Genomic DNA, 15073 nt, shown 5'->3' on the forward strand with positions numbered 1-15073 from the left:
GACGTTGCCTGCACAGAAACACAAAATTATAATATTAAAAACATTATAAGCTAGAGTCCATTGAATTTTAACTTATATTAATTATAAATGAACTATTTCACTAAAGCGTTATTGAAAGCAACTATAATTTTGTCATTTTAACGTAATCTTCTCCGCGGTGTTTTTCCTCACAGGCCGCCCCGGAGGGGTCCTTACGGTGTTGACGTTACGTGCGCCAGCTGTCACTGGGAGCTAGCGAGGTTGATATTTTTCCTAGCACGTTTCTTTGGAATTTTTTATGACTTGTGACATTTTTCTGTCTTTATCGCAGTTATTATATTATTATATTATATCAGCCTTATATTTGAACTAAGCTCGAATGTGAAGATGTGCAAACATTTAATTCCCATCTTTTAGTGTCGTTGTTCTCTGTGAGGAGGTAGCCATAGCTAGCTAGCTTGTTGTTAGCCTCGGACAGATCTGGTGCAGACAGGTTTTGCGCTGCGCTCTCTGCAGGTTTGAGACTCATTGTTCACGGGCGCAAAAGTTGAATCGTAAAAGGTTGTAAAGACAATGCAGCTTTATTACGGAGCTAGCTCTGATGATGTACTGCGACTATTGGCTGTTTTAAATGATGATTTTTCAGCGTTATGAACTTAGATCAGTAACGTCGGGTCAGTGCCATAATATCAAGACTTCAGTTCATTTTTATTGCTTTAAAACCTAAATGAACTGTTATCCGTTTTAGTGTAAAAAGGTAATTTACCAAGTGCGTGGTATAATAACTGTAATCATTATCAAAGAGGTTAGCGTTTGTTTAAGTCAACAAACATGGATAAGAAATCATTTGATATCGTCTTGGATGAGATCAGAAAGGTAAGCGTGGCTTATTATTGATTCATTTAATATTGTTTATATTATATTATCGTTTTAATTTAGTTAATTAATTTTTGGGCAATCTTCATCATGTATTTCAGTGCGTACTGACCGATCAACGTGTCAAAGCCTTAGAGCAGGTGCATGGATATTTCTCCAGTGAGCAGGTAAATGTCATGGACATACTAGATGGACAGGGTTTCCGCAAACATCGACATTTCTTCACAGTTTTGCGAAACTGGAAATCACATATAAAGCGTTGTTTTTTTTTTTTTAATCAATATAGTTGGTTGTCAAATTGTGACGTTGTCTTGAACATCTGTAGGTCGTGGAGATACTGAAGTACTACTCATGGGCTGAGCCACAAATCAAGGCAGTTAAAGCCCTGCAACATGTGAGTAACACGTGTTTTAAGTGACTGGGGCACCAGTGTTTACAGTTTGCATAGTACATTTTTTTCATCAGTTTTTATTTTGTTAAAAATAGATATTATACAAGAATGTAAAATTTCTCATTGTAAATCGACAAGATGTTTGTGCCTGTCACTTTTTTTTGTAAATTACATGCTTTAAAGTACTAAATTTGTTTGTCATGCTTGTTTTTAGAAAATGGTTGCAATCCCTACTACCAAAGTTGCAAATATCCTGAATTGCTTCACCTTTTCTAAGGACAGACTGATTGTCCTGGAGCTGATAGCTTTGTGAGTAAAAAAATAAAAGCTCCTTGAACTGATTTTAAAGCCTTGTAAGTGAAATGACTTGTAATATGAGCTTGGTAGTGATTTGGACTGGTTACTTGGCAAATGTATGCTCTATATAGGAACATTTCAGATGCTCAAAATTACCGTCCTGTGGAGGATCTGTTTCGCATACACTTGTCTGAAAAGAAACGTGCTCGCAGGATACTGGAGCAGGTAGGTCCCCTTTATAAATTCATCTTCATGTTGTGTTTTGGGTTTTCAAATATAATATAATGTAATATAAAACAGTAGGAAGATAGGAAATAATATGATCTCTGTCTTCTTAGGTGTGCAAGGTTGGTTGCAAGGCTCCTGTAGCCATGATCTCCTCCTGTGGTATGATACCAGGAAATCCGTACCCTAAAGGGAGACCCAGCTTGGTCACTGGCACATTCCCTGTAAGTATGTGCAGAGCTCTGCACTGCACTTTTACACAGTTAGGTGTCCCAGCCCTGAGCTAAGGGTTTTTACATAGATAAGCCACAAACCAACAACCACCAATAACAGAAGTGAACAGAAGTTCTCACGTCTTTGGTCTCTATAGTTGAACCTGTTTCTCCTCTGGTATCAGAATATTAGTGAATTGAGCAAAAGCGCAGAATAAATGTGATCATTGGTAAGACTGTAGACAATATACAAACGACCACAAAGTGGAGTTTAAGGGGAAGATTTAATGAAAATGCTGCTATTTTACTTGCTTATCACTGTATACTAATTGTGATTACTGGAGATTTCTGTGGCAAACACTTTCAGTGCCATGAAAGAGATTATACTGAGTTTAATTTTTCTGTCTTGTCATTTTAAGTAGACAGCAGAAAAATTGGTATTCAGCCTCATGGATGATTTTCTAGATTTTTTTTCTTTTACGTGCTCAAGATAAACCTGAAAATGATATGTACATTTTGTTTATGATCACAGGGAACCCCACCAGTAAAAAAAGAAGGAGAGAAGAAGGATGATACCTCTAACAGTATGGATGGGAAAGGAATAGCTTCCCGGATTATTGGACCATTCAAACCTGTAAGTGCAAGAGTTTCACTTAGAGGAGATGATGTAACAGTGCCAAGAAAAATCTTATGACTGAGTGACGAGGTCTCATATGACTAATTACATCACTTACACTTGATAGGAGCCATGTTTATACAAGTGAATGAAAGGCCACTGTGAGAGTACTAAATGAACATGTGTAAAGGCTGCACACTAAAGGGAGTAGGCAAAACTAAAAAGTCATATGAGGATTTTTTACAATGAGTAATATGCTATGAATAAGAAAACATCAGTGTCTACCCTTTACATTTGAATATAGAAAACTGAAATTTGAACTTTGTGCACTACATTCCAGTATTTTCTATATAGTTTAAAATTTTCAATCATTAAAGTCAACAGCCAAATTTTTTTTATTTTAATAAATACCATTTGCCGGGAGCTTAGTTTTGTGAATCTTTGTCGGTAGAAATGTCTTTTCATAAAGGTCTAAACTGTAGTTTTTATTATATAGAAATTTATTAGCAATATACTTTGAGAAAAAAGACTAATTAGACAGAATTGGCTGATCAGTTTTTTTGGACCTTTTTTTCAGTTTCCTTCAACCTACAACCCTCATCGGCCTGTGCCCTACCCTATACCACCTTGTCGACCCCATGCTACCATCGCACCAAGTGAGAAACAACCCACTATAATGTTCTGAGCTCGTACGCAGTTGAGGAATTAATGCTGCTTCTAGTGATTTTAAAGTTTTAGGTAGAAATGGTTTATTACTGCCTTTTGGGAGTGGTTGAAGCGTAGTAGTAGGCGTAGTACTAGTTTTATTTGTATGAATGTGTTGTGTGTGTGTGTCTCTGTATGTATGAATGTGTGTTGGACACTGTTAATGTATGCAACTGCTACTCAGGTGCGTACAACAACGCAGGCCTTGTTTCTGTGGGAGGGGTCATAACAGCCAGCGTGCCCCCTCCCCCCTACAACTCCACGCACAAAGTAGCAGGTATGATTTGAGTGTGTGATCGCAGACACTCCCTGAAGCTTGCTGCCTAACTACCTGGCATGCTGCTTACCTGTGCTTCTCCAGCTTAATGCCTTTATCAGGTGAAAAATGTGCTTTTTTGCGTGTGTTGGAGTACACTGAGTGACCAGAAAAATACAACCACCTGTAACTGCAATCCAATACAACAGGTGTGTGCTGGAATAAAGTGACACCTTCAGTTTAGAGCTGTTGTGGTTTTTATGGGGTATTGTTAGATTACAGTGCATCATTTCTTGTTATATTTAATATAATATTTCTCATATTTCTTCTTATATATGAATCATGGAGTTGACAGATTAGAAAACACAACACCACAACAAATAGCAGCCTCAGATTGTGTCAGTAGCCTCAAAGGAACTAAGTCAACAAACAACTAAAATTGCTTTCAACAGAAACAAAACTAATTTTGTAAGGCTGTTGTAATGAACTGCACTGTGTCTTGCAGATATTTCTGATTTCTGATGTTTCTGGTCAGTCAGTGTAGAAGTATGTTTTGGTGATTGGTAAGGACTGGTCTTTGGACTGGACCAGTATCTTTAAACTAATGTCATTAATCTTTTTCTTTCTGGAATTATGCTTTGTGCTGGCATTTAACATGCTTTGCTTTGGATAACTTATTTTTTGAATGCTGCAGTTCAGTTTTTACAATTGAAATACATCTTTTAGGGCCTTTGGGGGAGGTACAGGGGCTTCAGAAAGCATTCAGACCAGCAGTTTATCCAATTTTTCCTGGTAGAGTCTCTCAAACTCCTTCAGATTGGATGGGAAATGTCTGTGAGCAGCCATCTCCACGTCCCTCCACAGATGTTCTGTAGGGTCTAAGTCTGGGGTTTGGCTGGTCTACTCAAGGACAGCCAGAGACTTGTCCTTAAGACACTCTAGTGTTGTCTTGAAAGGTAAACCATTGCACCATTGTCCCTCAGGAGCAGCTTTTCTTCATGCTTTACTCAATCCGGACCAGTTTCCCTGTCCCTGCCACCAGCATGATTCACCATTGGGATGGTGTTTTCAAGGTGATGAGGACTGACTGGTGTTCAGTGATATGAACAGGTTTTGCGTGGAGAAAAATTTGGAGTGCTACAGCACAGGGTCTGAAAAATTATAAGAAAGAGATTTCAGTTTTGATTTGCACTGGTTGCTAAGTGTAGGTTGATGGGAATTGTGTCAATTTGTGGTATTTAAAATGACATCTTACACAGTCTACAAAAAAGTGAAGGTGACTGAATACTTTCTGAAACCACTGCATCAGGTTATAAGCATGAAGATGACTCTAATTTTATTAAACTGACAAATATCTGAAGCCAGATATCCAGATGAAAACAATGTGAGATATGATAAGTTAAATTTGAGGTTACCAAACCAAGTAATGTATTTAAATATTTCCCCAAAGGTAAGATGAAGACATATTCCAGTCTTAAAAAGTATTACATTCCTTGCAATAATTTGCACGCAGGGATGCACTCTGGCTATTCCTCTTTGCTCTGTCTCTCTTTTTTTTAATGTGAGTGAATTGTGTCTTATACAATAGTTTTGATGGCTTTAATCTATTCTGCCTACCATGTACTATAATGACATTTTTTTGGCAATGACACTACTGATCTGAAAAGAAAAGTCATTTAATGTAACTCTTTTGTACTATTTAAATGTATTTGTTTCTTGGTTGATTATAATACCATGTGAGATAATAGTAGTTGTTATTTTAGATTATTTATTTTTACCAACTCTGACCTACTCCTGTTTCCAGCTTATGCCAAACCTGGCAACCCACAGAACACCACACCAGGAGTCAACAGTGGGCCCCTCCTCATTCCTCATGGCTCCACGCCTTCTACCCCTGTCCCACTTCAGGTTCCTGCTGCCCAACCGCCTCCCACAACTCCCATCACACCAGTTTTCCCCGGCATGGTGCCGTCTCACAACTCTAGTGCCCCCTCTCCCTCCCCTGCTCCATCCCCATCTGTCATCAAAGCAGGTCCACAGACCCCCAGTGATCGTGCTACACCTACACCCTCATCTGTCATCAAGTCCCATACTCCCTCAAGCACCCCTTGTGGAACTCCAGTCCCCAGCAGTGGGGGCTTCACATCATCCCCCTTCCATGCCATTTCTCGACCAGGCACCCCTGCTACCTCTCGTGGGGGCTCAGACCCCCTGTCTCAGGCAAACCCCATGGGTTCAACTCAACAGAAGGTTTTTTCCCAGTCCACAGACCACCAGTCAGGACCTACCTACCCTGGCATACACCCACAAGCAGGTAACCCCTCTGGGTCAGTGATCCGAAGTTATACCCCCTCTGGACCACCATCTCATACTCCTGGGTCATCCACTCCCGTTATTCCGAGCTGTTCCACCCCTGGCCTTAGTCCCAAACCCTCTCCAAATCACTCTGCACAGACTCAGGCTGCCATGGCTGCAGCTGGAGCCCTGAACAGACACACTGGGGGTAGCAGCAGTGGCAGTAACAGTCCTGTGCCTTCTGCTTTCAAGGGCACCTCCCGCTCTGGCACACCGTCTGTTAGCTCCTTAGTGGTCCCAGGTTCTGCACAAGCTGCCGCCCTGGCACGTTCCTTGGGTCTGTCACACCCCTCAGGTTCACCTCAAGTCTCTCTCCCTAGTCCTGTTGCTATCACTGGCCTCCAAGCTTTGTCCACCAGCCCAGCACCCTCTCATTATCCTGGCCTCTCCCCTTTCCCTTCCCTCCCTCCTTCCACCATCCCTTCATCTATGCCTGCGGTTCCTCCAACTACCAACATTTCTAACCACCCACCAACATCCATCTATCCAAGCTTGGCTCCAAGTGCTGCCTCCAGTACAGCCTCCCCTTTTGGTCTAGGCCTCACCTCTGCCCCTTCTATATTCCCAGGCCTTCCGCCTGGGCCTAGCCCCACTGCCTTTGCAGGATTGGCTGTGTCAGGGGGGCACGGAGCTGGAAGCCCTGCACTGTCTTCATTTATAGGATTGTCAGGTGCCACTGCATCTTCAGTAGCATCGGTGGCACCGCTGCAGGCAGCAGCAGTGGCAGCAGCAGCTGGTGTTCCATCATCATCACCAGTTTTACCAGGCTTTGCATCTGCCTTCAGCTCCAATTTCCAGCCTGGGTATGTCAGACAACTTTAAAGGACAATTACAGAGTTGTTACATGTACAGAATTTATGTCATCCGGATAATCTAAAATACACTTTATGATTTTATATTGATTTTGTACAAATCTTTGATTAATTTACCACCATAACAGCAGCTATATTTGAATGGACACCCTAATATGCTAATTGTGTTTCCATTACAAAAGGGCTATAATGTCAGCTCATTTATAGTAATGCTAGATCACAGTTAACTAGAACGTGTCATTCCACTTGTGTGTGGAAAACAAAGGCATCATAAATAAATGTCTGTCAATTTTCAACTTTGAGATCCATGCACATAAAAGTGGAAACTTTCCACCTATAAAGTGCAAAGTCTACCTGGATATGGCTTAGACTTTGTTTTGAGTTGTGTTTAGTAACTCTACTACGTGATTACTCTCAGCTATATATAAGAATGTTATCTTCCCAATAAACAAGATAACAAGCCTCACTTTTATTTATACATGGGGAAGGACCAAATGATACATTAAAGAATTAGATAAATAAACAAGTCATTAAGAGTTCCACAGTCTGACATTGATTATTGGAGTTATTGAAAATTATTAACCTGTACATGTCTAGGTTGAGCAGTGGACTCCAGCCTCCAGGGAGTAGTGGATTTCCTGGCTTGCTGTCCTTCCCTGGGGTACCTGGTTTCTCTCCCTCTGCGTCCCCTGCTGCCCTTGGTGGCCTCCACAACCCAACTATGCCGTCTGCCTTGCTGCAGGTAAAGACACACACATAAACACACACCTTGTATTCTGGCAAAGTAGTTGAATGTCAGCTTGTCTGCCACAGAAACATGGCTTATCCTTTTCTTGTTCCAGGCTCATCCCACATCTGCTTTAGAGAACTTTCCTCCGCAAGCTAACAGTTTCACCAACTATCCTGCAGGTCCTGGAAACCCATTCCCCCTCCAACCAGGTCTGCATCCCCAGTTGGGTTGGCAGTGAAGCTCAATGTTTTTTTTAAACCTTCAACAGATGTACATACTGACTGACCCCTATTGTACACCCCACCTACTCCTCAGCAGTTGTGTATATGATCTTCCAGCTTTGAACCCTACAGTGCATAGGGCAGAACATAGAGATTTTAATACTGTGTATGTTACAGACAAAAAACTTACTACTGTGAGAAACACTACCATGAAGACAGTTAAAATGTTTGAGGAAGAATGCATATGTCATATTTTATTCATAGTGAACAGTTGTATATATCAGTTGTCAAAGTTGTTTTAGTTTTTTCAAGTAGATACTGTCTGGTTTTAATGTTAGCCGGACTTTGGCTGTTTTTAATCAATTTTATCAACATTTATTAGTGATTAATGAAGTATAGAAAATTTAAAAAGTGTACATGATATCATGTAATGAGTTGATAGTCGCTTTGTTTAGTATTTCATGTCCTGTCTCTGGAAAGGACATGCCTATAATACAGATTTAGTGTCCTGAATTGAATATTATATTATGACATATATGACAAGAACATTTTTAAGTCATATTTTGAAGTGGACACTCTATGAATATTTTAAATCCTTGTGCTGCGTCACAGGTGGGAGTATTGTACACAAATCTTGCATCTGGCAGCTCGGCTCATGTTATTTTCCGTGAACACACTGTCTGCAGTGATTCACATTTTGTATGTTTACAAAGTTTACTTCTACACTTATAGTACCGTACTATTTCTGCAGTACTAGCTACAGTATTTGGTAATACATATTGTGGGAATTTATTTCTGAGAACAGCTGAAACATTTTGTTTATTTGGAATGTGGACTTGTATGACTGTATTCTTCAGTGATGCTTTGCAACATAGTGGAAATTGTCATTTTTCCTAATTTACTGTACAACTCACTGGTACTCTAACATACAGAAGTTCACTCATATTTTCTGATGGTTTGAGAGTAATAGACATTTTTGTTATTACATTGCATTTTTATCTGATTTGCTCTTTTTGTATTTGCACCATTATTTTGTCAGTAAACTGCTGGTTGTATCTTTTCCTTGTCATAACATTTGTGCAAGTCCCTTCAGTGGACAAGACAATCATAGAAACCTTGAGGGAAAAAAAACATTATTGTATAGTTGAACATGCTGATCACAAAGTCAAAGCTGGCTGAGAGGTTTTACACCCATCTTTTTTTAAAATGACTTAACGGAGGCGTGCTTTGATTTTTAAAAAAAAAAACATAAAAATGAGGAAGAGGAAAATCATCGTGGACAAAAGCAGTATGATGGACATACTTTGTATAAGCAAGAGTTAATGGGCAAGAAAAGAATCAATTCACATAATTGTAATTGTTAACAAATTAGTGTTTCAAAAAGAAACACGTAAATTATATTTCATTTTCCATTTGCCAGTTTTGTCTGTTTTGTATTAATATTTTTCCAGCCAACAGTACCTACAGCCCCTAAGTGCTTTATGTGCCTATCAGCTATAATATTACTCAATCAATTACCGATTGACCTTCATCACCTGCTCATGTGATTTCACTGGAAAATGTCCAGTTTTCAAATTTTTCTGATGTAATGATGCAAACTGCTCATCCAAACCTATGCAGCATATTGAACATTTTACTACTATACACATTCAACTAATTGCAGTTTCTTAAAAGTCTTAGAATGTGAGTTTAACTTCAAGGCACATTTAATCTGAATTCATATATTTAAGTTTCATAAGAATTTAATGAGCAGCAGACCTGGACATTTTGATTCCAAATGCCTCATTTAATTTCTGTAAATTTAATTACTTTTACAGTAATTAATACAAAATTATTTCCTATTTGAATCCTTCATGTTGAAACAAATGTACATTGTTTACTCTTTAGAACAGTGTTGTAAAAATCTTATATTTGTGCAGAGCCCTTAATACATGTATAACTGTTGTAGGTTATCTAGAAAACTACAAACAAATGATGCAGTTTCACATGAGCCACAGATCTTTCGCTTTTAAATAGTTCCTCATCTTGGTAACAAGTGAAAGTAAGTGCAGCATTACACACTGAATTGCTACTTCTGAAGTGTTTTACAATATCTAATTGGGTTGGGACTGGTTAAGGTTTATTATAGATAGGCTCCTGATCATTTACCAGTGTGTGAATTATGTTTAAACAGATTTAATAATATTTTGATTTAATATATGTCATGTATTATATTCTATTATTAGATTTTAGACTGCATTGTTCATTTATGGGAATCTAAACAGAATTTGTTTGGATTTTCCATAATTCATCATACATTTCTGACTGGGCAGCATGATCCAGTGACCTGTGCACATCCTGACGATTGTAGTTTGTTGAGGACCAGCTATGAGTCACAGCCACACCTACATGTTCTCTGAGCTACGTTATACTGCAGCATTACTGCTTTAAAAGGCTGGGTAACTCCCTCCTGATTAGTTGCACTTTAGCAAACTCACTGAACACACAGAACTCTTTCTGTTTAACAAGCACATGGAAATGGAGGACCAAATGGAAAGCCAGAAGAGAAGAGGAGTGAGCAGAGATGATTTAATATGTAAGCTGAACCAACTTCAACTACTTAGATGTCTTTTTCTGTTGATCTTACTATGTTATGTCAGCTGTTTTGTTTAAAAATTAGATATTACTAACAACAGAGGGCTAAATGTCTAGATCAACAAAGGAGATGTTTACTCTTCCCTGAAATGAGAGCTCTGTGTTGAGTGTAGTTTTACAGTTATCAGTTATGGAGGAGTGTATGGCACACCAGTGCCCGTGCAGGTGGAAAACAGAGACCACAGCGACGAGGGCATAGTATAACTCTATTGTCATAGAGATAGAAATCACATGTCACCGAGTCCCAGAGAGGCACGAGTCCCAGAAGCATGTGAAGTGTTTGCATGTGTCTGCAAATATTCTGATGTCAACTGGTCAGGGAGACCCGTTGGGTTTGGCTTGATTGTAAATCTTTCATTTATATGGTTGTGGATAAGGAATTGTTTTTCCTTTTAGAGTTTTTACAACATAATTATTTTTCACGTCTTTGTTATCACCAACCTGTTGGGCAGGATCATATGACAGCTGTGTACACACCATGTATTTATCCGCTTTGATTCACTTTCAGCACTGGTGGACATCTGGAAAACATAAATTGGGTGCACTGGTTATTAAAGGATCATATGTGTGTTAGTTCTAATTGCAATTTCTTAAAATGACTTTGTGAAGCTCTTTCATTCCAAACAGAGATTAAAGATATTTGTGCTATTTGAAAAAATTAATTAATTGAAATTACACCTACATAAATCTTAACACATTATTACATTATTATTTTTGTCAATCTTTGCAACCTTTTACTACTTTGTGTGCTGCTTATCAGCTATAATTTTGCTCAATCAGTTGTTCATTTGTCCTTCTGTTTCATATCCTGCTTCTGTGATTTCACTGGAAAATTTCCAGTTCTGCAAATTTCTCCAATGATGCAATCTGCTTGTCTAAATCTATTAAAGTAACATCTGCAGTATGCTGAACATTTTATTACATATTCAACTATTTGCAGTTTCTTAACAGTAAAATACAGATATAATAAAGACTGGCAAAACAAAATCTGTGAATCTAGCAGCCCTGCTAAAGCTTTAACCAACATACAATTGACCTTTCCCAGTAACTGCTATATATCATGCGTGCAGTTTAGTGCAACAGTGGAATTTCCTTTAATTCAACAACAGGAAATGTGGTTCTGGTGGTTTGGCAGCACAGAAGAGAATAATGTTTTACAGGGGAAAGGAAGTGCTAACCAAAGGTGTACACAGGAAATCAAGGCTTTTGTAAATTAGATACAGTTAGTGTAGCACTACAGTGTGTTGGGTATCAATGCAGCCGCTTTCCTCTCCATGTCAGTACATGTACAGTATATCAAGTTCACTGCTGTCTTTTTGTCTCTCTAGCTGAACAGACTGGGTCTTTGGGGTGTATTGGTTGGTTCATAGTCTTTCTCTCCAGCATCTTAACAATTTGTCTCTTCCCCATCACCATCTGGTTTTGTCTGAAGGTGAGTTAACTCAGTATATGGGACGTTATTCCAATCTTTATTCAGCAGCACTGCCTTTCAATTTGAGCGCATCAGATGAAGAGTGGAAATCAGCATTTTCTTTACCTGCTAAACTGAATTTGAGCTTACGGTGGTGTTGCAGATTGTTCAGGAGTATGAGCGTGCTGTCATCTTCAGACTGGGCCGCATCACAGACAGGAAGGCAAAAGGACCAGGTAAAAACACCAGCACCGTATAAGCCATAAGTATTTGGACAGCTACACATTTTTGTGTTCTTCAGCCTCTGTACTTCAACACATTTAATTAGACATAAAAGAATGAAAAAAAAAACTTTGAGAGAGATATAGATATGTATATAGATATGTAACTGTCATTATGTTTCTGTAATGGTCCAAATATTTATGGTCTGGACTGTATGTTTTTACTAACCAATTAAAAACTGATAATACATGCCTTGTCCATAATTTGGCCACAGGGATTTTCTTCATAGTGCCGTTAACTGATTCTATTGTGAAAGTGGATCTGCGAACAGTTTCATTCGACATCCCGCCACAGGAGGTAGGGTTTGTACAAAGAACAGCACAAACTATCTGGGAAAAATGCTCTTTTGCAGCATTAGAAAATGATTTCAGTTTAAGTCTGTCTACACACACACACACACACACACACACACACACACACACACACAGTGTCATGTGCTTCTACCCTAGATCCTGACCAAGGACTCAGTTACAGTTTCTGTGGATGGAGTGGTGTACTTCCGGGTCAGTGACCCCATCGCCTCTGTGGCCAATGTGACTAATGCTGACTTTGCCACTCGTCTACTGGCACAAACCACCCTCAGAAATGTCCTGGGGACTAAGAACCTGTCTGAGGTTTTGTCTGACCGCGAGGGCATTGCACACAGCATGCAGGTACTTAAAGCTAGAACTCTTTTGAAAGTAACATATGACACATTTGAAAGCCCAAGCAGAGTAGTGTTAATTTTGGTACCTGATTTTGATTTAGTTTTAGTCTTAGACTTTTAATAAAAATATATGTAATATTTAATAAAAAGGTTTAAAAGATGAATTAGCCTATATAAGATAAACATATAACCTAAGATAAATGTAGTTAAACTGTAGTCATTTGATTTTTGTTAGTTTTAGTCTAGTTTTAGGGGGGAAATTGAAAATATTTTAATCTAGATTCCATTAGTGACTTTTTTGTCTAATTTCCTTCCTGCATTTTAAGGCTACAACTGTTGGATGACAGTAATATAGGTGTAGTTCTTCAGTAAACATCCAGAGGAAGATTTAGAGAATTTAGATCAATGGTGTCATCTTACCCTTCATGTGGAAGCTTCAGGTGTAAGCGTCTCCTTTTCCTGTGTTTTCCAGACCAGCCTGGATGATGCCACAGACAACTGGGGCATCAAGGTGGAGCGAGTGGAGATTAAAGATGTGAAGCTTCCAGTTCAGTTGCAAAGAGCCATGGCTGCTGAAGCAGAAGCTACACGAGAAGCCAGAGCTAAGGTCAGGACATGTAACATAACACATACCACGCAGCTACATAGTGTTATACATGTGGGAATTACAAAAACACACTGAACACACACAAGTATTAAATAGTTATGTTTTCAGGTGTTTGCTATCATGCTAAGTGTCCTAAGTTTTCTATTTCAACTATGAATAGGTGATTGCAGCAGAGGGTGAGATGAATGCCTCCCGAGCCCTGAAGGAAGCATCCCTTGTGATCGCGGAGTCTCCATCGGCCCTACAGCTTCGCTACCTACAGACTCTCAACACTATTGCAGCAGAGAAAAACTCCACTATCATCTTCCCTCTGCCCATAGATGTAATGGCTCACTTCATGCAGAAGTGAAAGTTCGGGCTCAGTTGTGCTCCAGAGTCTAAAGTCATAAAGTCATAAAAATGTATTGCATGAGATCAGTGTGTATTTCTGTGTTTCAAAGGTACTCTCAGGATGCAACATAGTGCTGGACATTTCTTCACACTGATAATAAAAAGGCTTTTATGGTTTATATGTAGTCAAACTGTGATCAAACCAGGGTTGCTGACTAATGCGATTTAGCTTAAATTCAGAGTTGTCAGTATAGTTTACATGTCACTGAGACCTTTTGCTTTGAATGTGCTATCATATTGAGCTGAATTATATGATTATATTGTGCCTTATTTTCATTGCTTTGATACATTAAATGCAAAATGTTGAGTTGAGTCTTATGTGGAATCGTGTAGTTGATTATTCTGGATAGAAGCTGGATATGAATGAAAAAAAAAAGAGAAATATGGAAAGTTTATATCTACAAAAAAATTGCCTATTTAGTTAACCAGGATCAGCTCTTGCATCCACGCCTAATGTACATGTTGCAAATGAGAACATTTTGAAAAGCAAATGGCATGAAACATGAACATCCCAAATCTTTCCTTGAATATTTTAATACTGTGTTTTCCCGCATTAGTACAAATAAAATCCTCAACATACTGTGTATACATTACATGTTGAACTATCTCATTCCTTGTCCCCTAGGCCTCCTATGCTACAGTTACATTTAGACCATCACAAATGCAGCAAGGGAAAAGGAGAGAAAGGGAGAGCGGGAAACAGTAAAGACAGAAAAAAAAAAACATGCTTCTATTACTTTGTTGGTGCACTAAGACACAACTCTTGCTGTAAATGTATTTACATTCAAACATACACTAACTTCCAGAACAAAGTCAGTAAACTTTTGTCTCTGGACCAATTCCACACAGAGTACCTTTATACCTTAGCTCCACAAATACAAATTCAATGCTAAAAGCCATGGACACATTTGCTACAAACACATTTAAATATCAACATGGATGTTTCAATCTCTAATGAATTAAATAAAATTACCCATGTTTCTTGTGGGGAGGCTCAAATAAGTGCTACATATTAAATAGCTGCTACATAGTGGTCAGACAAGAGGTCCTTCTATATTAAACAAAATCACATGAATGACCTGTATAAAATGCAGTCATTACATTTTTGACATTCAGAGCATAGTGAGACAGATGTCCACAGGACACATTGAAGGGTCATTAAAACTACCAGTTCGTTGTTTAGAAATCATAGTCTGTGAAAAATGTCTTACATATGAAATCTGTAACTTTTTACGTTGTTGTTTGTAAACAATAGTTTTTCTTGCATCCTTGTAGACTGTATTTTTTGCACCTGAAGTGACCTTTAGGAGGACCCTGAAGAATTGGTCGATGATGGAGGTGAATTGTAACCCTAAACATTTGAAAACACAGTGACTTTCTGACTGGTAAATTCTTACAATTGGCCTTTACGCAAACACATTCTTTTAA

General features: G+C 38.7%; 2 protein-coding genes across 4 annotated transcripts; both read left to right on the forward strand.

Moving 5' to 3' along the window:
- Positions 1–193: 193 nt before the first annotated feature.
- On the forward strand, positions 194–8732 carry proser1 (proline and serine rich 1). Of its 3 annotated transcripts, none has more exons than XM_026328685.1 (12): positions 194–855; positions 957–1022; positions 1181–1249; positions 1461–1555; positions 1675–1768; positions 1882–1992; positions 2513–2614; positions 3174–3252; positions 3486–3578; positions 5362–6715; positions 7322–7466; positions 7634–8732. In XM_026328685.1, the coding sequence occupies exons 1-12, from the start codon at positions 811–813 to the stop codon at positions 7709–7711; spliced, it is 2331 nt and encodes a 776-aa protein (XP_026184470.1). In that variant the 5' UTR covers positions 194–810; the 3' UTR covers positions 7712–8732. The 3 variants fall into 3 exon arrangements, with proteins under 3 accessions (XP_026184470.1, XP_026184471.1, XP_026184469.1); XM_026328684.1 differs by having other exon boundaries at positions 197–855; positions 7567–8732; XM_026328686.1 differs by lacking the exon at positions 3486–3578 and having other exon boundaries at positions 196–855; positions 7567–8732.
- Positions 8733–10092: 1360 nt separating this feature from the next.
- Positions 10093–14238, forward strand: stoml3b (stomatin (EPB72)-like 3b). The gene is made up of 7 exons (XM_026328948.1): positions 10093–10250; positions 11638–11741; positions 11884–11956; positions 12217–12299; positions 12452–12655; positions 13121–13255; positions 13416–14238. The coding sequence occupies exons 1-7, from the start codon at positions 10187–10189 to the stop codon at positions 13602–13604; spliced, it is 852 nt and encodes a 283-aa protein (XP_026184733.1). The 5' UTR covers positions 10093–10186; the 3' UTR covers positions 13605–14238.
- Positions 14239–15073: the final 835 nt, after the last annotated feature.

This window comes from Mastacembelus armatus, chromosome 14, assembly GCF_900324485.2.
Source record: "Mastacembelus armatus chromosome 14, fMasArm1.2, whole genome shotgun sequence".
Classification (NCBI taxonomy): domain Eukaryota; kingdom Metazoa; phylum Chordata; class Actinopteri; order Synbranchiformes; family Mastacembelidae; genus Mastacembelus; species Mastacembelus armatus.